The following is a 27,355-nucleotide window of genomic DNA, read 5'->3' on the forward strand; positions in this document are numbered from 1 at the left end:
GGATGAAGCGAGGCTGGAGTTGAATGATTTAAAAGGCTTGATTTCATAGTCAGGTGGACGCACTGAGTTCAACTGGTATAATTAATTTCCAACGAATAACATAAACTTGATTACTAATCTGGCCTCTTCCGAGGCCCTGTCGCCTTCACAACTTCTCTTGTCGCAAACAGCAGGTTGCCTGTTTGATGTTTGTGTCTCTCTTTTTACCCCCAGCGTCACCGACAGAGATCAAAGTGTTTTCAAATGGAACAGGGAGAGAGCTGTTTTCCAATTGTCCAGTCAAGCTAAGGAATTAGCACTCTTTTTTTATTCATTTGTGGGACATGCGCATCACTGGCTGGCCAGCATTTATTGCCCATCCCTAATTGTTGAGAGTCAACCACATTGGTGTGGCTCTGGAGTCAAATGTAGGCCAGACCAGGTAAGGATGGCATCTGGAGCAGTTACGTTTAATGTTTATTCAGTAATGTTTAATGTTTATTCATTAATGTCACAAGTGGGCTTATATTAACGCTGCAATGAAGTTACTGTGAAAATCCCCTAGTCGCCCACACTCTGGCACCTGTTCGGGTACACGGAGGAAGAATTTAGCATGGCCAAGGCACCTAACCAGTATGTCTTTCAGACGGTGGGAGGAGACTGGAGCACCCGGAGGAAACCCACGCAGGCACAGGGAGAACATGCAGACTCTGCACAGACAGTGGCCCAAGCCGGAAATTGAACCCAGGTCCCTGGCGTCGTGAGGCAGCAGTGCTAACCACTTTGCCACCGCGCTGTCCAGCAAAGAAAGCCAGCAGGCGGGCTCATGCCAAAACCCAGGATTGAACCACGGACCTTTAGATATACATTCTAACACTCTCCTCACAGAGCTTAGTGAGTGAAGCCAAAATGCTCTTCAGGGAGAAAGGGGCAATAGAAAGCCTCTTACCAGATCTTGGTAATCAAAATTGTGCAAGTGAGTACTCTGGGGGAGAAAGAGATCTGATTCGCTGTGGTTAACTCAGAACTAAACTGTGTGTGGAGTTTGCACATTCTCTGGAGACTCTGGAGTCACATGCAGGCCAGACTGGGTAAGGATTTCGTTCCCAAAGGACATTAGTGAACCAGATGGGTTTTTCCGACAATGGTCATCAGAAATTCCAGATATTTTTCATTGAATTCAAATTCCACCATCTGCTGTGGCGGGATTCAAATCCGGGTCCCCAGAACATTAGCTGAGTTTCTGCATTAATGTTGGTGCATAAACTCAGAATGAATAAATTGTTTCTATTTAATTTTTATTTTATTACTAAGCACGTGTGTCTGAAAATCAGACATCTCACAACTTTGCTGTGAACATTAAGACGTCAGAATTAAATCAAAGTGACCGCCCCCCATTTCTCGTGATTTATTTTCAAGTTATGACACATCTCTCAAGATTGTTTGAGACAGAGCCATGGACCACATCAACAATTTATATCTGACCTACTGTAAGGTGCCATTCTGCATTCCCATGAAGTCATAACTGACAGAGAACTGTGATTAAAAAACACACACGCACATGTTTCCCAAGTTATTCAACAGTGCAAACAAAATGCATATTGTGAAATCATGAACTGTGGTTCTCAATAAACAAACCATAAAATAATCCTTCCTGTCACTCACCTTTCCTCCACTAAAACATTGTGACTGACTGGCTCACGATGACAGCGACAAAATATTGGATAGGTCTGTGACAACAGAAAGAACTTCTTTTGTTTTACAACTGACAGGTAAATGTGGCTGCAAAATGCATCAGCTATTAGTACTAAGCAGAAGCTATCCTGAGCGGAGGAAGATTTTGAAATCAGAGGATGATGAAGGGTTCCATGTTCCGAAGGAAAATGGCAGGACTGTCCTTGAGTTACAACTGTCTGCATACTCGCCTTAGACTGTTCGACAGCAGGTAAGCGATCAACATTAGGACCTCTTCGTGGACTATTTTGAAATATGCAAGCACATTACAGTATGGGCCACTGGTTGATTTGCTCTCACTGTGAGGAATACTGAGTTCTTGATCTAAATAATCATCAGTCGCTACAATTACAGCTATGAGTACACCATGAGAAAAATTGCAGAACAGGCAGATATATGACCAATCCACATTACATCACATAAGATGATCAGTACATTGTGTTGTTGCAAAGATTCTTTAATTTGACTAAATTTGGAAAGTTGCATCTGACACGCCGGTCAGTTACAAAAGCAGAGTGCATCAATATGTCTCAACTTTCAACACCTCTTGAAATAATGATAGGTAAATATCCCATGATGAAATAATGGCACATGAAGACTCGAGACAAAAATCAAATTGCTTTCAAGCTACTGCAGCAACTTAAGAGTCTTCCCAATACTTCCAATCAATAAACATGCATCTGCTAATTACATAAGTGTCATAATAATACAAAGTGTAACATGAACATTGAATGCTTTTGCACTGATCCTACCATCCTTATTCCAGGATTAAAAAGAATTTTGGGCTTCACTTTAACTTATTCAAAACCCATTCACGTGCAGAGAATTAGAATCAGGCCCAGTGATTTCTGGTGTCTCTTTCAATGTTAAGTTGGCAAGAACAAAAAATCCTATTTGTAAATTACATTACGTTACAGACAGTTACATATATTTCACCCACCAGTAATAAGCAATACCTGCCTGCCCTGGATTGGAGTAAACCTCTTTTGTTAAGGTGTAATTTTTTCCATTCACTGCTCATTAGTGTCCTGTCTCTGTGGTTCTATGCCAATTAGGTTTACACAAGAATAGGTCCCTTACCTGATGGAGAGAGGTGGTGCCATGTCACAGTGGGTTCTGGCCTTCCAATAGCGAGGCACATGAGGGTCACATTGCTGCCCTCATTCACAGAGACACTGCTGGAGATGTTGACGATTTTTGGTGGAACTGAGAAGGCAAACACAGAAGGCTTGTTTTAATACGATGAAGTGAGAAGTCGTTGATGTATTTCTTTGAGATTAAGCTAGTTTGTGTGCTTAAAATCTATTAATGCCTCACAGTACATTCCTCGCCGTAAAGATGCATCAAGCAAATGTATTTCAAAGTCAGTTTCCTCTCAGCCCATGTCAGAGGAAGAACACAACGCATGGCTTTATGATAAATGACAAGAAATACGGAGTTGTTAGAAATAACTCAACATCCCTAATCATGGTTCAATATTCAATTGTTAAGAAACATCAGAATCTCAAATAATGGTTAAATTCCAGTCTCTAAGGGCTACCCCAAATACTGGTATTTCCACCTGCCTCTGATACAGGTACATCAGTGACAGATACATGAAATGAAAGCCAAATAATAAGCAATTAGTGTTCAACATTCAGCTGTAAGGGCTGTCAAAATACTTCTGCAACTCAAGTTCTTTTTTGTGCAAAGGACAAAATGACAGACAAGTTTTACAGGTGTTTCACAATAGCTGTACCATGAAGTGGCACCCATTATGTTGTATGTTTATATGCAAGTCTGGTTCTGCTCAAAAGGCCAAATCGATCTTGAAATCTGCACTCAAAAGTATCACTGGATCAGTTCAATCCAGGCAGTCTATGCCATTTACCAACAGCCGCTAATGAAATGCAATCATCCCCAAGAGAAATAAAAAGGCTGTTCAACAAGCTTTTGCCACAAATATTCACAGTGAAACCTTCACAAGTGCCACTTGCTGCATGGTTGAGTACTCTGTATAGTAGACTGATGCACAATTCAATACAACAGCAGTGCCATTCTGGAGGAATATTGTTACATGCTTAAATGCATACAAAATGTTCTCACAGTAATGGCTTGCATTTCAAGCTTTAAGTTCATTCATTAGTGTTACAAGTAGGTTTACATTAACACTGCAATGAACTTGCTGTGAAAATCCCCTAGTCGCCATACTCCGGCGCCTGTTTGGGTACACCGAGGGAGAATTTAGCATGGCCAATGCACCTAACCAGCACATCATTCTGACTGTGGGAGGAAACCGGAGCACCCCGAGGAAACCCACACAGACACAGGGAGAATGTGCAAACTCCACACAGACAGTGACCCAAGCGGGAATCGAACCCGGGTCCCTGGCACTGTGAGGCAGCAGTGCTAACCACTGTGCCACTGCCACCCATGCACTTCTTTAGAAAAAAATAACATCCCACATTTTTCACATGGTGTAATGGGAAATTCTTTTTCCAAAACCCAGTGGGAATCACTGGCTCAGCCAGCATTTATTGCCCATTCCAAACTGCCTTTGAAAAGGTGGTGGTGAGCTGCCTTCTCGTAGGTACACCCACAGTGCTGTTAGGGAGGGAGTTTCAAGAGTTTGATCCAGCGACAGTGAAGGAACAGCAACATATTTCCAAGTCAGGAGGGTAAATGACTTGGAGGAGTGCTTCCACGTGGTGGCATTCCCATGTGTCTGCTGCCCTTCTCTTTCTAGATGGTAGTGGACATAGGTTGGTAGTGGTCATAGGTTCTGCCTAAGGAACATTGGTGAGCTCCAGCGGTGCATCTTGTAGATGGTAGACACTGCTGCCATTGTGAAGCAAGATAAAGGGGGTGGTTCTAGAAAAGCCATAGAGCTTAGCAGAAAGAATGGTCAAGAATTGGGCCTGGGTGATTGAGGAAAAGGCGAAAGGAAGGATCTAAATTTGAATAAATGGGAATTTTTATGGGGTCAGAGAGTTTCGAGTTGGATGAAGAAACATAGATAGAGAAAGCTGATGTCACAAAGGGACTTAAAAATGATGCCAAAGATTTTTCATTTGTGAAGAAGAAGCCAATATTGGTCAGAGAACATTAGTGGCTGGACAGTGAGATGTGCTGTGGACAGGATAAACACAAAACGTACAAAGGATGAGGATAGGAGATGAACCAAGAAAGTAGAGGATAAGTCAGCCTCAATGTTATTGTATTGCAACTTATTCCAGAGATATTCAGCCGTTAGCCTATCCTGCATCCTCCAATCCAATTAGTTCCTTGTGCCATCTCTGGATCATTTGCCAATCATCTTCCATTTGCTCATCCCCCCAAACGATTGACAACAGTTTTTTTGTTATTTATCGAATTAATACCTGTATCTATATATCTTCTCTCAGCTTCCTCTGCTCCAAGGTGAACAGCAATTGGGCGGCATGGTGGCAAGCCTGCCTCACAGCGCCGCCAGGGACTCAGGTTCGATTCCCAGCTTGGGTCACTGTTTGTGTGCAGTTTGCACATTCTCCCCATGTCTGTGTGGGTTTCCACTGGATGCTCCGGTTTCCTCCCACAGTCCAAAAGATATGCGGGTTAGGTTGATTGACCATGCTAAATTGCCCCCGAGTGTCTCCTGATGTATAGATTAGAGGGATTAGCGAAGTAAATATGTGGGGTTGTGGGATAGGGTCTGGGTGGGATTGTTGTTGGTTCAGACTCGGTGGACCGAATGGCCGCCTTCTGCACTGTGGAGATTCCATGATTCTATGAACTCGAGCTTCACCGATCTGTCCACATAACTGTGATACCTGATCCATGGAACCATTCCAGTGAATCTCTTCTCTATCCTCTCAAAAGCCTTCACGGCTTTAGTTGCACACAATTGTCCAAGTAGGATTTAATTAATGTTTCACGTAGCTCAGCAGTACTTTCTGGTTTTTGTAGCCTGTGCCTCTATGTATAAACCTCAGGATCGCCTTTCCTTTGTGAACTGTTTTGCTCGCATGTCGTTCAAAGATACATGCCCCAATACCCTGAGGTTGCTCTCTTTTCCAGTCCCCTTTAAAATTGTATAATTTATCTTGTATTGTCTCTGTTCATTCCTTTGAGCAAAATGTATCACCTCACACTTTTCTGCACTGAATTGCATTTACCATGAGTCTACCCATTCCAAAGGTAACCTGAAGCATGAGGCTTATTAAGGACATGCGTAGCTTCTGGCATTATTGACTGCACTGCATCCATTTTTTTCTCACTATCAATTCTTGGAAAATAGATATCTAGATGCAATTCTAATTTTAAAAAGAATATCGGATACCTCTTTGGTGATGAATATTTTAACAGAAAACAGCTAGAACGTGTAAAATCCTCAATCACAAAAATAGGAAACTCCATTGAAAACTTGCTGGGATCAAAAGTCATACCACATTTGCATTGATCTGCCGAGCAAAATTTCTCTACAAGACATCGTACGAGTCCCTCATGGGTGTAGACCATACATCTATAAAGGAACTAACAGCGGCTCTCCTTTTGAGGGCAGTTTGTGACAAGACAATTTAATTTATTACAGGAAATGTATCTTTGTGCCAATCATCAGCCGCACTGTACAGAATATTATGGTGGACAGATAGTTTTGAAACTAATCAGCATTTGAATTTAATTGGAAATAGGTTGGCATAATTAGAGGGGTTGAGTGACAATAAGGAAGAAATGTCATTCTGTCTTGTATTTCATTATTATTGCCATTTGAGTACCACAACTGCAGCCCCTGAGATATGGCATTTTTAACTGAATTTTAACTGAAATAAAAAGGTCTCTTATTTGCCAACCCACAAGCGGGGAGCTGGTGGCCCAACTCTGCTGGAGTGAAGCGGGGCCATGGAGGCCCCTCTGGAGCTCGATGGTAAGGGGGAGTGCCTCCTGGCACTGCCCAAGGGGCTAAGTGGCAATGCACAAGGGGCATCTTGGCACCACCCACCAGGCATCGGGCAGTGCCAAGGTGGCGGGGCCTCTGGGGCACTCAGTGATGGTGGGAGGTCCCACTGCCACTCTGCATTTGGGATCGTAAGCAGAGGGAGTGAGGACAGCGATTGTGCTGGCCGGCGGTTGGGGGGTGGGGGGGGGGGGGAGGGGGATCAGGACCGCCATGGGTGGGGAGGGAAGAGATAGATGTGAGCCAGGAACTGTTGGGTGAGGTGAGGGGCAGGCCCGGAGATGTCTGGAAGGACAGCGTTCAGGGGATGGGGGATCGGAGGGGCAGCATTGCGGGTTTGAGGGGCTGACAATCGAGAGGCGATGGGTGCATGCAAAGTGGCCCACTTTAACCTGTGCTGCCGGCCTGTCCAGTGGGATTAGGCCCGCCCACAGATTTTCAGCGTGATTCACACAAGGGCAATCTGTGATGCAGAGTGTGGGAGATTCATTTTGAAAGTCCCACTGAAAAAAGCAGCAGATTTACTCCAGTTTTTACACAAATTCGGCACTATTGGTGACACAAAAAGAAATCCAAGCCAGATCGAGTCGAGGGTGTAATGATGAATTAAGTGGAATCAGCATTTATCTTTAGATTTATTATTACAAAAAGAACCGAATCTTCTGCAATCAAATATCCTGTTGAAGGGACATGGCACAGCCGAATGAATACAAGACTTTTTTTTAAACACAGAGTGTGATCTTACTGGCCATTCATGCCATGCTCCCGCTGCAGTGAAGTTGGAGAATTTGGCAACCAACCAAATCTCCGTCCACTGCGGCGGGATGGGAAAATCCTGCTGGAATGAACAGTGGTAAGATTCCGGCCAGAGACTGTACACTTTTTAAAAAGGAGTTTTGTTTTCCTTGGTATTTGATTTGATTTATTATTGTCAAATGTATTAGTATACAGTGAAAAGTCTTGTTTCTTGTGCGCTATACAGGCAAAGCATACCGTACATAGAGAAGGAAATGAGAGAGTGGAGAATCTACTATTACAGTCATATCTAGGGTGTCGGGCTCACCATTCCTGTCTTTTAAAACAGAATTCCTCATATGAAGAGCAAGATCTCCTTTACTCCAAAATACAACTCTGCAACGAGCCACTGGAAGAGATACAAGAGTGACCTGCATTGATTCACTCAACTGTTCCCTTCCAAGAAGCATGTGGTCTCTGCTCCATATATCTTCAGTGACACTTGTCACAATGTGATGAACTTGCATCTTATCAATCTATTGCACAGCAGGTTAGTGCTCCACCATAACGCACCACTGTTTCGTTTGTACTTCAGATAGATTTATTGTTTATGTTGCACACATTTCCACACAAGCTAAATAATGACACATTCTGTTCGGCCTCAACGAGGGAAAATCTAATTTCCCCGAGATTGATTTGTAGCCTGGCCCGGGATGAGCTCCACACAGATCATGTTTCCATGGAACTGATGGAGTCGCCAAAAACGAATTACAAGGTAATCATCCAATCAACTTAAAACAGAAATCCTAAGAAGGGAAATGTAAGTGGCTTATCAACAACTGCAAGCAACACCAAGCATTCGACCAAACAAAATGCTTTATTTAGCTTAGATTAATGCAGGTTAAAAAATCGACGTAACATTTAAAAGTTAAAAGGGCACGATCTTACCAGCCGGTCACGCCATGGTCCCACTACAGCGAGGTCGAAGAATTTGGCGCCCAGCCAAATCTCCATTCACCGCAGCGGGATAGGAAAATCCCTCCGATGTGAACAGTGGTAACATTCCCGCCACAGTCTTTCAAGGCCCAATAGTATTCTCTTTTCAAAACAATATGTTCATTTTTTTTGCACCCATTCCTTCAATTAAAGCCATTTTTTATAATTACTTTTGGATTGCTCCAAGGCCCATTTTCACTCTTGCACATTTTGATGCCACTTTCCTTGCCACAAGGAAGTCAGCCTGTTATCACACAATTACCTTGAACAGTGCTAACGTGTCAATTATCCAACGTGTGACATTGTGAGTTCCCAGTCAAATCCCAAATGGAGCAGCAAGCACCAAAATAAGAGCAGGCGTGAAAGCAGCAAGCTCCAACCATCACAAAGCGGCAAGTAGCACTATATTACCGAAAAATGCATTTCTCTTTCTGAAGTTTAAAACTTTATTTATTAGTATCACAAGTAGGATTAAATTAACGGTGGCGCAGTGGCACGGTGGTACAATGGTTAGCACTGCTGCTTCACAGTTCCAGGGACCTGGGTTCAATTCCCGGCTTGGGTCACTGTCTGTGTGGAGTTTGCACATTCTCTCCGTGTCTGTGTGGGTTTCCTCCGGGTGCTCCAGTTTCCTCCCACAGTCCAAAGATGTGCGGGTTAGGTTGATTGACCATGCTAAATTGCCCCTTAGTGTCCCAGGATGTGGAGGTTAGAGGAATTTAGCCGGGTAAATGTGTGGGGTTGTGGGGATAGGGCTTGGAGTGGGATTGCTGTAGGTGCAGACTCGATGGGCCGAATGGCCTCCTTCTGCACTGTCGGGTTTCTATGATTTCTACGAACACTGCAATGAAGTTACTGTGAAAATCCCCCAGTCGCCACACTCCGGCACCTGTTTGGGTACACTGTGGGAGAATTTAGCATGGCCACTGCACCTAACCAGCACATCTTTCAGAATGTGGGAGGAAACAGGAGCACCCAGGGGAAACCCATGCAGACATGGGGAGAATGTGCAGATGCCACACAGACAGTGACCCAAGTCGGGAATCGAACCAGGGTCCCTGGCGCTGTGAGGCAGCAGTGCTCACCACTGTGCCGCCCACGTCGACTAACTGCGATCTTCAAATGCTTCCTCTTGCACTCTCTCACTCATGGACAAGAACATCTAAGGCCATGTGTGGCAGTGAGATTCATGAATTGAACCTGCGCTGCCATTGCTTTTTGAATGACACGGTGAACTCTGGGATCATCTCAACTCTTCTGCATTACTCCCTCCAGAAGGTCAAATGTAAGGACTAAAGGATCAAATTAATAAACACATAGAATAATTACAATCTGAAAGCCACATGATCATAATCTCACTGAACAGAGTTGGTTGTTGACCTTCTGTTGTTTCCTAACTGAATTAAGTCACCTTCGTCCGTAGAATAAGTTCCAAATTCAATGCTCATCAGATGTCACATATGTCAATATTATTTTTTTCTTCAGTTACCCATCCTAAGCACACTGGTTACAGATCATTCCTCACGTTTCTCTCTCCTGCCAGCTCCCACACCTGTTGTCTATTAACACTGTTTTATTTCGATCATTCCATACATATTAGCCAGAATTCTCCAGCCGTTCGTGCCCCACCAAACCTGGGAGCGAAGATGGAGAATTTGGCGTTCAGCCAAATCTCCAATCACTGCAGCGGGACCAGGGAATCCTGCTGGTGTGACTGGCCAGAGAATTACGGCCAGTGTCTCCATCTTAGATTTAGCCTTTCGTTTTAGTCTTTTTTTTCCCCCTAAGCTAAAACCAATTCCATCATCTTCAGCCAGGGCAGCAGGCATCCTGGACACACCATGATCTTCTTGAGATGGCAGTCTGTTCCTTCAGGCAGACCATTGTTCATCTTCACAGATTTGGTCATTTTATCCCAGTTGACATTCAGCATCTTCCTTGCAAGGGCATCTTCTAAAATTGTAATATCAGGATGATCGGGAATGTAAGGTCTAACGTGGGACTGCGGAATCAGTACTGCCCACATGATGATGCAGAGAGTCACATGGGAGGAGAAGAACGTATCTGTGAAGCCGGTAGGAGTTGGCAAGAGGAGTCGTAGTCATAGAGTCATAGAAGTTTACAGCATGGAAACAGGCCCTTCGGCCCAACTTGTCAATGCTGCCCTTTTTTTTAAAACCCCAAACTAGTCCCAATTGCCCGCATTAGGCCCATATCCCTCTGTACCCATTTTACCCATATAACTGTATAAATGCTTTTTCAAAGACAAAATTGTACCCGACTCTCCTACTACCTCTGGCAGTTTGTTCCAGACACTCACCACACTGTGAAAAAATTGCCCCTCTGGACGCTTTTGTATCTCTCCCTTCTCATCTTAGGACAACACCGAGTCATGACTATATCCAATACTTATAAGTTATTGATAAACAATTATTGTTCAACCATCCAAGCCTCTAGACCCCTTCATCAAACGACACACAACCTTACAACAAAAATTATCAAAAATCAACAAAATGTTGAACGGGCGAGCAAGCGAGTGGTTTTCTCATCCGTTTTTCCAGCGAACCAAAGGGTTTATGGTGGGCAGTGCCAGGCTAACACTGCCTGACCCTGCCCCGACCATCCACCGCCTCCAATCCCATCGGCGAGGCCATCACATCTGGTCCCTGTTGGTGGGTGACTATAGGTGATCCTCACTGGTGAGCAGCTTCCTGGACACAAGGCTGATTACATTGGCAGAACGGGGCTGGCAATATCGGGAGAGGCAAGAAATCATCTCTCACTCATATTTCCCACCCTACTCCAGTGGGGTGGAAAAATCCCGCTCTATTACTCAATGCTGCGTCTTTGTCAGCAACTCACTCTATGGGTGGGATTCTCTGGTCTCATCCCATGCTGTGGAGATGCCGGTGTTGGACTGGGGTGAACACAGTAAGAAGTCTCACAACACCAGGTTCAAGTCCAACAGGTTTATTTGGTAGCAAATACCATAAGCTTTCCCATCATCCCATGCTCCAGCCAAACCTCCTTTCACATTGAGCGGCACCGGAAAACTCCAGCCACAAATGAAGAGGGAAGATTTCGGCCATGTAATAACTTACCCCACAAATGTATTATTTTCTCCTAGTCCTTCTTTCAGTCAGCTCACATCCTTCACCATCACTGTTTGAGGCCTCAACAATGCTTTAGGCTCAAATTGTTGGGAGGTACGGGAGTACAATCTGAAGTACCTTTGGTAATATCCTGCTATTAAAAAATGGCTGAGTTCAGGAACTAACCATCTTGTAAATCCAAGATTTACCACTCTGTTTACACATTGCATCAGACCTCCAACACTATCAGACACTATCACTTGACCACAAGAGTACTGAAATAGCTTATGTCCAACTCATTTTTAGATACAATTTACAACAGTCATAGAACATATGCATCTCTTACTATGCAAGAAACCAGGATAGGATATTGTGAGACATCAGGAATAGGAGAGAGCAGTGTGGAGACGTTGAAACAACACCAAAGTGTGATACCACCTGGAACCGGGCAGGATATTGAAGCTAATGGCATGGAAACCACAAAAGGCTGAAACAATTCTATGGGTGACCTTCAAACAAAGTCTGGGCGATTCAGAAAGAATGTTCCCAATGGTGTGGGAATCCGGAACGAAGGGTCATAGTTTGAGAATAAGGGACTGAAGTGAGGAGAGATTTTTTCACCCAGAGAGTGGGGGTGAATCTGTAGAATTCACTACCTGGAAAGTTGTTGAGGTCAAGAAGAAATTAGATCTAGCTCTTGGGGCTAAAGGGATCAAGGGGGTGGGGGAGGCGGGATCAGGATATTGAATTTGATGATCAGCCGGAATCAAAATGAATGGCTGGAGCAGACTCGAAGGGCCGAATAGCCCACTCCTGATTCCAGTTTCAATTTTCTATGTTGCTATTCAAAGATACTCTCACATCTGAAGCTCTTGTTTTTTTTCATTCATTTCTTAAATTTTCTTTTTATTTCCTTTCCGAATGTGAGAAGCACATTGTAACATCCGACAGCAAAGACAGATTCCAGTCAAGACTCGAGATCCATTTCTAAGTTATCAGGTCAAAAATAAGCCAGCTGATTTTCAGTACATGGCATATCAAAAACAATTCTGTTTTTCATTAACTCCAAGTAACAAAATGCTTCTCTTTCCTGTCTTGTCGTTATATTTTTGTTTCAGTTGAAGCAGTGATGAAACTGCTGATAACTGTGTCTCATTATAATGGATGACAGGCCTCATATTTCAGATGTCCTTTATTAAGGTTTCGCAGGCATATTCCCTGCAAGAATGAATAATTTATTATTGTCATCTCGCCCCGTTAAATAAGTTGGCACGCCTTTTTGCATCCTTAACCCATAAAACATCGCGAGTCTGGCAAATAATAATTAAAGATGTATGAGTTGTTGTTCCACATCTTTTGAAGATGATAATAGCCCTGACGTTTTCCCTAGTGAGGTTTTTTGCACCTCTATAGGATGAGAAAGGGACGTTCAATACTAATGTCAGCAATAAATTTTTAAAAATGAATAAAGTAACACGTCGCATCATTAATCTCGCAACCGGTACAGGCAGACTGGTGCTGTATGAAAAATGAGCAGCCCAACTTTCAAAGTCTCAACTAAAAAATAATTACCTTGTGTAACAGTGAAGCATTAATTAATGCCACAAACACCTTGCTGCTCAACAAGAGCTGATAAAAAGGCCTGGGGCAACACTTCCAGTTGATATTCAAGAAACTGATATAAAACAAAGTTCAAATTGCATAGCAATGACAACTAAAGCAGAGGCATCTTCTTCCCTCCGTTTCAATGTTCTTGGCAGTCCCGTTAGCACAGGAGGTGTAACTATTATCCTCCAACCTACAGGTGGCCAGTGGTTAGAGTACTGCTGCCTCACAGTGCAAGGAACCCAGGTTCGATTCCTGGCTTGGGTTGCTGTCAGAAGCCCGTTTCTGGCACTCCTGACCTGCTTGGCTCCATTGTGAAGATTATCATCATCTCCACTTCCGCACCTTTAATGAAGTTGGGCCATGTTTTCAAAGAGTTGCAGCTCACAGCCCATTAGCGAAGCCTGAGAGGGGTGCATGGAAGGTGGCATAGGTGTGGGTGGGCAGTACGAGCTGGCATGGAAAGTGTGAGGAGGGAAGGGGCTGAGAGCTGGAGGACCTTTGTCCTTCTTTCGCCCCACTGGGGCAGTGTATCATGGCACCAAGGCTAGCCTTTTAAACAGCCTGCCTCAGTACCTAGCAGCCACTGTGGCTGCCTTTGCATATGCCCTGGATTGGCTGATCTGCCTCCATCAATGAATATCCCACCGTGATGGACTCTCTCGCTGAGGTGGGAAGGCCAAGCATTAAACTTTCCCAACTCCCATTGAACCGACACACATGGCGGATGAAATTTAATGCACAGAATTGTGAAGTGCTACATTTTGGCAGGAAGAATGAGGAGAAGCAATTTCAAACAAGAGATACAGAAGCTGAGAGACCTGAGGGTACCTGTGCAGTAGTCATTGAAGCTGGCAGGGTGAGTTGGAAAAATGGTCCATAAAACAGATGGGATCCTTGGCTTTGTAATTAGAGGCACAGAGTACAAAGCAAGGACATTTTGGTGAGTTTTATAAAAACACAGGTTCAGCCCCAACTTCAATGTTGTGTTCAATTCTGGTCAGAACATATAAAGGTAAAGTCACCATAATCCCAGGTGACCATTCCCTTTGACAGGGAGAGCTGACTGGTGGTGATTTACCCTGAAGATTGTGATATATGTATACAATGTATGTTGGGGTTTAGAGTGCATACTGTTCCTTTAAGAGTGTGGGTCAGGTGACCCCTGGGAGATTAGTTCCTCCCAGTGTGGGACCCGGTTGTGGATCTGACTGTGGAACAGTGCACGCCGGCAATAAATCGCTCCCAGTGTTCAAATTACCAAGCCTACCTTGTGATTTTTAAATGCACCCTTAATCAATAGGGCATTACATAATAAAGATCACCACACCTCAGGCGAGGGACAAGGTTTGAGAACATGGGGTCTTCATGGGGCAGCACAGTGGTTAGCACTGCTGCCTCACAGCGCCAGAGACCCGAGTTCGATTCCCAGCTTGGGTCACTTGTCTGTGTGCAATTTGCACGCTCTCCCTGTGTCTGCATGGGTTTCCTCCCACAGTCTGAAAGATGTGCTGGTTAGGTGCATTGACCCGAACAGGCGCCGGGGTGTGGTGACCAGGGGACTTTCACAGTAACTTCATTGCAGTGTTAATGTAAGCCTACTTGTGCCGAATAAATAAACTTTAATAACCTCTGCTGGTACGGGAATTGAACCCATGCTGTTAGTGTCGCTCTGCATCACAGATCAGCTGTCCAGCCAACTGAGCTAACCAGTCAGCACATAAGGAAAATGCAAAGGCTTTTTGAACAGATGCAGCGATTTATGAGGAGGGTCACAAGGATGAGGAACTTACCTAGATGGACAGATTGGAGAAGCTGTGCTCCATTGAGAAGGTTGAGAGGACATTTGATTGAGGTGTTCAAAATCATGAGGGGGTCTAGTGAGAGTGGTTAGGAAAAGGTTGTTCACATTGACAAAAGAGTTTGGAACTGGAGGACACTAATTTCGGGAAATGGCAAAACAACAACATTCTTTCCTCTTTGGATCGACCTGAAATGTTTGCCTTTCCAATGGGGTCTTTTCTAACTCTGTTATTCAGCCTTTTCAGTAAATTCTTAGAATCATAGCATCCCTACAGCGCAGAAGAGGCCATTCGGCCCATTGAGCCTACAATGACTCTCTGACAGAGCATCTCACCCAGACTCTCTTTTCCACCCTATGCCTGTAGCCCCACATATGTACCCTGCTAATCCATTTAATTTGCACATCTTTGGATAATTGGGCAATATTTAATATGGCCAATCCACCTAACCTGCACATCTCAGGGACCCAGTATAGCGGGTGGGGGGGGGGGGAGAAGGGGGAAGAACGCAGCGATAGATGGATGAATCCAAGAAGAGGGTTTTAAATCAATAACAACATATAAAGAAAAAAGTCCATGTTCAAAATTAAAACGGAAAGGAAGAGGAAAGTTCAGAGGAACATTGATCATTGCGATATCAGTAAAATAGTACAAGACAAGAAAGGCTGTGATACAGAGAATTAGAGACTTGGTAAGCAATTGCTTGGGAAACGACAAATGTTTATTTTGTATCCTGTTGCTCCTGACCTCCCAGATACCACATCAGTACCTAACTCCTGAAGAAACATGGAATTCAAAGTGGTTGAAGATAAAAGTAGTTGATAGGAAAGAGGAAAAAACAGTGTTAAGAGACTATTTTAACTGTGGAAGAGTCAGGGGAGGTCAAATAAGATAATAAGAGCAACAGTGCCAATGGCAGAAGGAGTTCACAAGGTGAGAGGTGGCAGCTGTTAGACTTGAAAGGTGTGTTTGAATCACTACATTTTCTAATCCTTTTGCATTGAGCAATAAATATCTGAAAAATAACCGCAGATGGGATTAACTGTGGACCAATGAAAGAAACTGATGAATGTAGTGTGGGATCATCAGCATGATGAGTGTAGGATGCAGAAATATGAAGGAACAGAGTGGGAGAGATAACGAAGCCTTGGGGAACTACTGCATTAATGGAACAACAAAGTACAGGGGCACCAAGTGCAGCTAGTAGGAGCTGTAAAAGCACATATCAAAATAACTACTTGCTTGAATGTGGCTGACATAAGTCAGCACAAAGATGCAGGATTACTTAACTGCTGTATAAATATTAAGAGATTGTGTGTTTATTTTTGCAGCTGAAAGTAGGTTGTGGAGAAAAGACAGGAATTCAGAGTTAGATTTTGACCAAAAAAAATCAATTTGGTTCAAACAGGAAAGTTTTGATGCAAAACCCAGCTTTTTATTGTAACCATGCTCATTAATCATGTTCTAATAGTCGTCATGGGGGTTGAAAATTGCAAAGAATGATAGCAGCTTACATTATGTGATGAGATTCAGGATTGAATCCCAGTTTAATATTATTTTTCCTCTACAATATCCATTCAACACACTTTCCTTCATCCACCTATTCAATCCAAAGTCATGGCATTGAGTATTTATCAATTTGCTTTGGTGGTCATTATTGAATCTACTTCCACTCAACTTCCAGATCCTAACAACTCACCACGTCTGTTTTTCCTCATATTGCTTTCTGGCTTTTTTGCCAACTCTCGTAAAGTTGTGTCCTCTGGTCACTAACCCTTCTGCCATGATAAACACATTACTCGCAACAAAACCCTCAATCATATTTACTGCCTCAACTACTAAATCTGGAAGTGACTTTCAAAATGCTTTGTGTGAAGTGGTTTATCCCGTCTTCCATTTTAAATCTCTAATATTTAACCCTGTACCTATGGCCTCTCTTTCTTGAATTTATTGAGAGCCAGGTCAGAAACTCTAAGGTATGCTATGAAGTCAGCCGAGACCACAAGTTTTACACTTTAAATTTGGCATGGGTAAACATAAGATTATTCACTCCAGATGTGATTCAAGTGACCCACTGGGGAGCTTTTATCAAACAAAGTTTATTTAAGAATACAGTTGACATACAATAAGATTAGCCAATTTTTACTAATTACAATAAAAAGAAAGACGGAGGATGAGGGGGTGACCTAATAGAGGTGTATAAAATTATGAAAGGCATAGATAGGGTGAACGGTGGGAAGCTTTTTCCCAGATCGGTGGTGACGTTCACGAGGGGTCATAGGTTCAAGGTGAGGGGGGAGGAGGTTTAACACGGATATTAGAAGGACGTATTTTACACAGAGGGTGGTGGGGGTCTGGAATGCGCTGCCGGGCAAGGCGATGGAGGCAGACACACTGGGAATGTTTCAGACTTATCTAGATAGCCACATGAACGGAGTGGGAATGGAGGGATACAAAAGAATGGTCTAGTTTGGACCAGGGAGCGGTGCGGGCTTGGAGGGCCGAAGGGCCTGTTCCTGTGCTGTATTGTTCTTTGTTCTTTGTTGTTCAATGGTAATGTATATATAGCTTAGCAGCTAAATATACTGTTCCAAACAAACAAACCCCGGCAAACATACATCCCATTCTAGGCTGAGCACAGAAACAAGGATGCTCAGGTGATGCTAGATTTTGCAGCTTTGCGACACCTGCTGTGAATCAGTCCTTTGGATGGAGAATCTGACTTCCCCACCCTGGAGCTCCCAGCACCACCCTGAGGTAGAGATGGAGCCAATGCTTGCCTCAAGCAAACCACCAACAGCAAATTTTCACTCAAGAGAAAGAGAGAGACAAGAAAGACTGCTTCCAGTCTGTAGTCCAAACAGCTTCTGCCAAACTGAAAGACCTTTTGATTTTCTCCTGTGTGAAAAAAACTATCCAAAGGTACCACCTGACCTGTCAATCATTCTTCCCCGACAATTTAAAAAGGGTCGTGAAACTCCAAGACAGTGCATTCGGCTCAGAGTAAAAAAAAATTGCTTCAATTATCCTGCTACTGCAACCATAAAAGATACCGATCCATGCAACACGGTGCCAAAACAAAAGACCAGAGCTGCCTGAATAAAACTTGCGCAGAGAACATGATTAAAATACATTTCTTAAAGGCACAGTAGCGCCACAACTTCAATCAACAGTGTTTTTAAACACTTCTATTATCGAGATTGCAACCCGAGTTAAAATGAAAAAGTTCCAGTTTTTCTAGCCTGCCTTTGTCATTGCATTTCCTCAAACCAGGTAGCATCCTATAATTCTGTATTGTACTCATTATAAATGCACAATATCCTTCCAATAGTGTGGAGAATAATCCTGCAGAGGGTACTCTGAATTAATGAAAAAAAAATAAAGCATATCATTACATTTTGGCTTTTATATTATATAGTTTTTGGAAATAAAAATCTAGAATCTTACTAGATATTTCCTTAAGGTTTTATCAACCTGGTTTTCTCTCTGTAAACCTATTTAATGGGAACATCGTTGCAATGGTTCTGTTACAGAACTAGTAATGAAAAGAAGATGAGCTGAATATTCATCTCCTGATGCTGAGCAAACCCTTTTATTCTCACCTGCCACCATTTCATGAGGCCATTAACACAGAGGGTCATGTAAATGACATGGGACAGGATTTCAAGCATCCCCCGCGGTGTGTATTCCAGCAGCAGAGGCAGCTATTCGCCGCTGGCAGGATTGTCCGGTCCCACTGATGTCCACGGGGTTTGCCGTGGCTTGCCTGTCCTATCACTAGGGAACCTGCTGCGAGGGGGATCACCTTTGACAGAACCGGAAGATCCCACCAGCGGGAAAGGCCAGAAAATCCTGTCCATTGAGTTTGATTTGAGGTACTTTCTCCTATATCAGGTTCCTCGGTCATTGTTATTTTAGGTGGGTTCCTAAAAGCTGTCGGAACCAACGCCAGGTCAGACAGTTGGTGAGTCTTAGGGGAAACCTGCTGTGAATTGCTAACTTTGTTTGACTGGCAGATTTATTACCTTGTATTAACTTGATCTTTGTTTGAATGGCTGTACATCTATTTGGACAAGATAATCGATGGGATTTTCCGGCCGCGCTCGCCCCAAAACCGGAAAATCCCGCCCGAGGTCAACGGACCTTTGCACAGACTGTATCCCACCCGCTACCATTCCCGTTTTCCAGTGGGACTGGGAAATTCCACCCAATAACTTCCTTCAATGGATGTATTTGATTGACAGTTTTCTGAGCCGGTAAGAGCCAGAATTTTCTTCAAAGGGGATATTAAAAGCCTGATCATTTTCATGAGTGCATGGACATTTCAAATATTTCCAGTGTTATTACAGTGTTTCATGAGTTCAGTGCTTAGTGGGTACTGAGTGAATGGATATAGAGGATGTATGGGGAGCAAGGAGGGAATGGGAGATATGAGGGAGTGTGGAGGGGGAATGGGAGATTAGTAAACATGGATTGGGCATAGTGGTAGTGGAGGGGGATTGGGAGGTATATTGTGAGGGCTAGAGGACCGAACAATGATGAACTGAACTCGGCTAATGTCCCAGTAAAGAGAAGTGGGCCTTCTAATCTGCCAGCCTCACCCTGCACCCACCTCCATTGCTGCCTTGAGCCTGCTCAGGAGGCAATGGCCCCCATTCCAGCCCACACTTCTGACCTGTAGAAGTTGGGACTCTGACGTTGGGAAGTGGGTATTGTTGTGGTTCCTGGACTGAAGATGAAAATGCAGCCCTGAGAGCTCAAGGTTGAGATTAGTCTACAGTAGCACTGCGAAACAGGTCCATTGTGAATCAGCAGTGGATTCTTCATCATAACAGCTTTTATATTTCATTACATTGAAATATATTGCTACCAGTTTTAATTCAAAACCAATTAAACACAACCATGAGACTCGGAGACAAGCCTCTGAAAAGAACTATTGATCCGTGAACTTCAGTGGAAAGATGATTGAGTGTGGGGAAAAAATAGTCAGTTTCATACACCTTTCGCTTCTCGGGTGATCCCTCACATGGTCCCTTATTAAATCTTTTCCAAAACTCCATGTGCAGAACAATCAGTACTACAGTTCTATTATCGAGCATGTCCGTCATTTCCTCAAAAGAATTCACATTCATCCATTCTGAAATCTATGTTTCCCGTGTCTATTTTCATGGTGGCACGCTGGCACAGTGGTTAGTACTGCTGCCTCACAGTGCCATGAGGCCGGGTTCAATTCTGGCCTCAGATGACTGTCTGTGTGGAGTTTGCACGGTCTCCCCGTGTCTGCATGGGTTTCCTCCGGGTGCTCCAGTTTCCTCCTCCCACAGTCCAAAGATGTGCAGGTTAGGTAGATGAACCATGGTAAATGTTTGGGGTTACGGGGATAGGGCGGGGGTGGTGGGGGGTGGAGGGGAGCCTGGCTAAGATACTCTTTCGAGAGTGCAGACTCGAAGGGCCAAATGGCCTCTTCTACACTGTAGGAATTCTATGATTCACATCCATACAAAAGCAGAATGATATTTTGAGAGAAATGTGGTAGTTTCATTCCGAAAGAAACTCAAATGTTTCCAAATTTTTCACACACCAGATGTTAAAGCAACAATCCTATGATTACCTACTAACTCCTCTTTTTTAACAAAACAAATGGTCATACATGAGGCACTCAATGATCAAGAATATATCCATACTAAACCCAACCCTGAAATTTCCTCACTCACGTCCCTAGGATAGGGTGCATCCATCGGGTTCCATCGTTCACTGTCCTTTAGCTGGATTAATTTATCAAAATATTGTTCATCCCACTCACCACCACTTCAGGACTTTCCTTGTCTCTCACATTCTTCTCCTCAGGAAAGAACAATGCAAAGTACTCATTAAATATCTCTGCCATTTCCTGGTCATCAGAACGATCTACAAATTGACAATCCTCTATTCTCACAGAAGAATCTTAATTATATTGTAACGGATATTCGTGGAGAAGCTTTTGTTCCTTTTGATGGTATTTCAAATGTTCTCTTAACACTTTTTCTTCGCTTTCCTTATCACACATTTCCTTTCATTATCATTTAGTTTTTCATTATTCTTGTAATAATCGTCAATGGTCCTCCTCTTCAATTTAAATTGGTTTTCAACCTATTTTCCTTTTTTAAATGAAATATACTTATTCATTAAAAACAACTTGATTGCAAAGATAAAAAGTACAGAAAGATAACAAAAATGAAGAAACATTGAAGCAAAGTACAGTACTATGCAATAACCAGGATATAATGTCCCCTTACAACATACATATTATAAAATAATGCTGGGATATGTTTGCACCCATAATATGGTTGATGAGAAAAAGTGTGGGAGCAGTAACAGGGGTGAATGGTTTTCATAACTGGATTAATTATAAAGTCATAGCCAAAGAACAATACAGTATGGAAACAGGCTCTACAGCCCAACCGGTCCATGCAGAGCATGGTGCTCTCCAAGCGAGTTCCAATTGCCCATGTTTGGCCCTTATCCCTCCAGTCCTTTCCCATCCATGTACTTATCCAATGCTTTTTAAATGTTGCTATTGTACCTGCCTCAACCACTTTCTCTGGCAGCTCGAAAATGAGTGACAGAGTTTTGTTTTGATTTGATTTATTATTGTCACATGTATTAGGATACAAAGAACAATACAGCACAGGAACAGGCCCTTCGGCCCTCCAAGCCTGCACCGATCATGTGTTCCGAACTAGACCATCCATTTGTATCCCTCTATTCCCAGTCTGTTCATGTGGCGATCTAGATAAGTCTTAAATGATCCCAGCGTGTCCACCTCAACCACCTTGCTTGGTAGTGCATTCCAGGTCCCCACCACCCTCTGTGTAAAATACGTTCCCCGCATAGCTGTATTGAACCTTGCCCCCCTTACCTTGAACTTGTGACCCCTTGTGTTTGTCATTTCTGACCTGGGAAAAAGCTTCTGACTGTTCACCCTATCTATGCCCTTCATAATTCTATAAACTTCTATGAGGTCACCCCTCAACCTCTATCTTTCCAGGGAGAACAACCCTAGTTTACTCAATCTCACCTCCTGGCTAATACCCTCCATACCAGGCAACATCCTGGTAAACCTTTTCTGCACTCTCTCCAAAGCCTCTACGTCCTTCTGGCAGTGTGGAGAGCAGAACTGGATGCAGTATTCCAAACGTGGCCTAACCAACGTTCTATACAGCTGCAACATCATATGCCAACTTTTATACTCTATGCCCCGTCCAATAAAGGCATGCATGCCATATGCCTTCTTCACCACCTTTTCCACCTGTGCTGCCACTTTTAAGGATCTGTGGACTTGCACACCCAGATCCCTCGGTGTGTCTATACTGCTGATGGTTCTGCCATTTATTGTATAGCTCCCCGCTGCATTAGATCTACCAAAATGCATCACTTCGCATTTATCTGGATTAAATTCCATCTGCCATTTCTCCGCCCAATGTTCCAGCCTATCTATAACCTGCTGTATTCTCTGACAATGTTCATCACTATCCGCAACTCCAACAATCTTTGTGTCATCCGCAAACTTATTAATCAGACCAGCTACACCTTCTTCCAAATCATTTATATATATGTCACAAACAGCAGAGGTCCCAGTACAGAGCCCTGCGGAACACCACTCGTCACAGACCTCCAATCAGAAAAAGACCCCTCTACTGCTACCCTCTGCCTTCTATGGCCAAGCCAGTTCTGTACCTGTACAGTGAAAAGTATTGGTTGGAATTTTATCACCCCGCTCGCCACGGGAATTGGAGCTGGTGAGAGGCGAAGCATGGAAAGGTCCATTGACCTCGGGCGGGATTTTATGGTTTTGGGATGAGCGAGGTTGTAAAATCCCGCCCATTGTGTCTTGCGCGCTATACAGACAAAACATACTTTTCAGAGTACATGGGTACATGAGGTGGGGGGGGGGGGGGGAACGGAAAAGATAGTGTGCAGAATATGGTGTTGCAGTTACAGATAGGGTAAAGAGAAAGATCAGCTTAATATATGAAAGGACCATTCAAAAGTCTGATGGCAGCAGGGAAGAACATTATCAGGCAGTTCAAAGGAGTTAGAGTTAAGTTTTAAGAGCAGGAAACAAGAGTAAAAGATGGAATTCAAGGGTATGCTGGGAAGAAGTCACCAACTCCAGCACCATCCTTTCTTTGGTATTGTCGTTGGACTAGTCATCCAGAGACCCAGGGTAATAGAAACATAGAAACTCGAAGCAGGAGCAGACTATTCAGCCCTTCGAGACTGTTCCACCATTCATCATGATCATGGCTGATCATCAAATTCAATATCCTGATTCCCCCCTTCCCCCCCATATCCCTTTAGCCCTGAGAGCTGTATCTAATTTCATCTTGAAATCACACAAGGTTTTGGTCTGAACTACTTCCTGTGGTATCATAATGATCTGGGAACACTCGTTTGAATTCCACCACTGCAGATGATGCAATTTGAATCCAATAAAAATCTGGACTCATAATCTAATGATGAAAAGATGTGCGGGTTAGGTTGTTTGGCCAGGCTAAATTGCCCCTTAGTGTCATGGGGACTAGCTATGGTAAATGCATGGTGTTATGGGGATAGGGCCTGTGCGGGATTGTGGTTGGTGCAGACTCGATGGGCCGAATGGCCTTCTTCTGCACTGTAAGGATTCTAAAATAAAGCCCATCTGGTTTACGGATGTCTTTTAAGGAAGGTAATTGGCCGTCCTTACGTGGTCTGGCCCAAATGTGACTCCAGATCCATGGCAACGTGGTTGACTCTTAAATGCCTTCAGGGATAAGGAATGAAAGCGGCCCAGCAAATGATTAGAAAAAAAAACTATGCTCAAAAACTTCCAGAGGAGCAGCGAGAACATATCGAGAAGCAGGATAAATTGTACTCTGGACTGGGGGCAGACTTGTGCTGAAGATAGAGGGGGCTGTGAAAAAGATGGGAGTTGAAAGATGACAGTAAAAATATAGTTTAAACTGTATGCAATGGATTAAGAAGGTACATTTACATTACAGGTTCTGGGTTATCATTGTCTTGAATATCTACTTCAAGGTTCATGCTAATGCTCTGGAGGCAATGCTGAGTTCTGGGAAGTATGGTAATTAAAATGCTAGGCTTGAGTGATTGCCAGAACACCGAAATAAATGGCAGTTCAGGAGGTTATCCATGTTTATTTAATACAGTCAGAATAGAAAAGAGAGTGTTATAAAACAGCAGGTGGGCTCACTTGCTTGAGAAATTGAAAATGAGGGAATAATTACCTTACACCATGCTGATGGTAGGGGACAAGAGCTTTTAAAAAGGAAGACGAGGAGAAGTAGCACTGTGAACAATTTCTTGCCTTCAGAAATGAAGGCAACAGGCGGGATTTTCCGGCCCTTTCCGCCAGCAGGGTCTTCCGGTGCCGCTGAAGTTCACTCCCTTGTGGCGGGTTGGGCGAGCCATGCGAAAGGCCACAGACCTTGGCGGGACCGGGTGATCTCACCTGCAGCCAATTGCTTGCCGCATCCACCATGGGAAAGTCCACCGTGGTGAGGCTGGAAAACCGCCGCCATTACTGGGATAATTAATCCGGTGGTTGGGTCTATGTGTACAGCCAAAGTGAATTGTAAAAAATGGCTCACTTGTTTCAGCTTAAAGAAAAAATCAGTTTGTTCCGTTTCATATTTGAGCAGGTTCCTTAAACAAACAGCGGACCTTTCCAATGTTTTCCCTTGGTTCTCGGCATCGTAGAAGTTTCACGCTGTGTGACATCTCTGTACATAAATTCAAGCTGGCTGGCTTATTATACTTGTATCGTGACAGTGCATTAGCCTCGAACTCATAGAAAGGATACTTTCTGACCCATGTGCAGACACTTTTTTGTCATCTTGCGCTCTGATTAAGCTGTAACTACTCAACTCTCTGTTGAAACCAGTCTCGCAAAGGAATTGAGGGCTTTCAGGTCTCAGAGTGCAGGAGACCACGAACATCGAAAAAGTAAAAGAAAAGCAGAGATAAATGACAAATTCATGATAAGGTGACACCAAATCCGACTTCTAAAAGCCCAAAGAGCGAAACAGCAGAAAGCTCCACAGTCTTGCAGTCTGAGGAAAGTATTTTTTTCCCTTCCAATCTTATTCACCGTCAGAGATGAATATTGCTGATCAAAGATTACTTACATCTGATAAAGCAAAATAATAACACAGATCTAAACAAAATGTTCCATGGTGTTTATCTTTATAGAATCATAGAATCCCTACAGTACAGAAGGCGGCCATTCGGCCCATCGAGTCTGCACCGACCACAAATCCCAACCAGGCCCCATTCCCGCAACCCCACGCATTTTACCCTGCTAATCCCCTTGACATTAATGGACAATTTAGCATGGCCAATCCACCTAACCTCACATCTTTGGACTGTGGGAGGAAACCGGAGCACCCCCATGCAGACACGGGGAGAATGTGCAAACTCCACACAGACAGTGACCCGAGGCCAAAATTGAACCTGGGAACCCTGGCGCTGTGAGGCAGCAGTGCTAACCAGTGTGCCACCGTGCCTGCCGCTCCCTTAATATATCAAAGATTTGGTGAAGTTAAAACAGCTTAAACAAAAACAGAAAATGCTGGCGAAACTCAGCAGGTCTGACAGCATCTGTGGGGAGAGAATAGAGCCAACGTTTTGAGTCTGGATGACCCTTCGAAACTCGGAACGTTGGCTCTATTCTCTCTCCACGGATGCTGTCAGACCTGCTGAATTTCTCCAGCATTTTCTGTTTTTGTTTCAGGGTTGCAGAATCTGCAGTATTTTGCCTTTACAATCGCTTTTCAAGGGTTTGACTTCAAAACATAAACATTTGAAATCACCATGTCAGTCCACCACCTCTAAGTAACCTGATTTCATATCACTGAAATCTATAAAGCTATTTTCTCTTTACATTGATATACTATAGTCAGTTTCTTGGTAAATTAAGAACACAAATTGCAATGAAAAGTTTTTAAAACATACACTTAACTGTCCTTGAGCCCAAAAGAACCAAGTTAATTTGTAACGCCTACATGAAGGACTGTAAATGAGTGTAATTAGCACAAACATTAGCACAGAGAATTGTCAGAAACTTGTATTGCGCCCAATGCAGAATGTGGGCCAATGTAAAATTGCACTCAAATTCTTTTGCACAGGTTTAATCAATTTCAGCTGAAATGTACCAGAAGGAAATCAATGCAATTGAGTGGAAACTCCAACAAGTTGTGAAGCTGAGCAAATAAGCTTCAGTCACTGCGTGTGTGAACCGTGGCTCAATTGGTAGTGCTCTTGTGTCTGAATCACAAGGCCCCAGGTTCAACTTCCATTCCAGGAGTAGAGGCGAACGGCACGGTGGAACAGCGGTTAGCACTGCAATTTCAGTGCTGGGGGCCTGGGTTCGATTCCCAGCTAGGGTCACTGTATGTGCAGAGTTTGCACATTGTCTGCGTGGGTTTACTCCGTCCGGGTGCTCCAGTTTCCGCCCACAGTCCAAAATATGGTTTGGTGCATTGGCCACGCTAAATTCTCCCTCAGTGTACCCGAACAGGCGCCAGAGTGTGGTAACTTGGGGATTGTCACAGTAACTTCATTGCAGTGTTAATGTAAGCCTACCTGTGACACTAATAAATAAACTTGAACTGGAGCATAAAAATGAAGACTGATACTCCAGTGCAGGACTGAGGGAGAGCTGCGCTGTTGGAGATGCCATCTTTTGGTCGAGACTCAAGTCAAAGTCCCACCTACCTACTTGGGTAAATGTAAAAATAAATCTCATGGCACTATTTTGAAGAAGGGAAAGGGAGTTACTCCCAGTGTCCTGGTCAATATTTATCACCCAATCAACAGCATACACAAAAATAAAATGATCTGGCCATTATTGTATTGCTGTTAGTGGAAACATGCTGAATGTTTATTGGCTGCACATTAGGATAGTGCCAATATTTCAGAGAGTACTTCATTGGCTGTAAAGTGATTTGGAAGGTCATAAAGAGAGCTGCACAAATATAAGTCTCTCTCTCATCATGAGTTGGGAAGGGAAAAATAAAGCAATGATCTTGCTTCTGATTGCCATCTAGTGACATCGAGTAGAAGCGCACATGCATGGTTACCAGGGAGACCTGCTAGTGATGTGTTTCCCATCTCCCCCGACCACACAACCCGCAAAGGGAATGGTGACCTGAGCAGGTCGTCCATCTGAGAGGGCGGACATCGGGTCAAAGTAGAAGGAAGGAAGGAAGATTCAAAGTAAATCCATCTTTCCATGAAATTGTTGCTGCTCAAATCTACCAGGAAGCTTCTAATGTATCGTTGCTAAGCAAAGGAAGCAATGTGTGTTCTGCCTGTCTGTCTTGTAATAGGATGAAAGGCTAAGGAAATTTTTTTTGTCACACGATGGGGGGCGATTTTCAGTCCGCATTGGCCGTCAGCGAGAATAGTGACACTGGCGTGAAATCCAGGACAATCGGAAAATGTGATTCTCGCCGTTGCAT

The 27,355-nt window shown here is 43.6% G+C and overlaps 1 protein-coding gene across 3 annotated transcripts in view; it reads right to left on the minus strand.

Moving 5' to 3' along the window:
• The window catches only part of LOC144479846 (opioid-binding protein/cell adhesion molecule-like), a 1,112,572-nt gene that overhangs the window by 409,241 nt on the left and 675,976 nt on the right, over positions 1-27,355 (minus strand). For all 3 annotated transcript variants that reach the window (XM_078198839.1, XM_078198838.1, XM_078198840.1), the window contains exon 3: positions 2,794-2,919. In XM_078198839.1, the coding sequence (XP_078054965.1) occupies positions 2,794-2,919 (126 nt within the window). The remainder of the gene's footprint in view (positions 1-2,793; positions 2,920-27,355) is intronic.

Source organism: Mustelus asterias, chromosome 27 (assembly GCF_964213995.1).
Source record: "Mustelus asterias chromosome 27, sMusAst1.hap1.1, whole genome shotgun sequence".
Classification (NCBI taxonomy): Eukaryota; Metazoa; Chordata; class Chondrichthyes; order Carcharhiniformes; family Triakidae; genus Mustelus; species Mustelus asterias.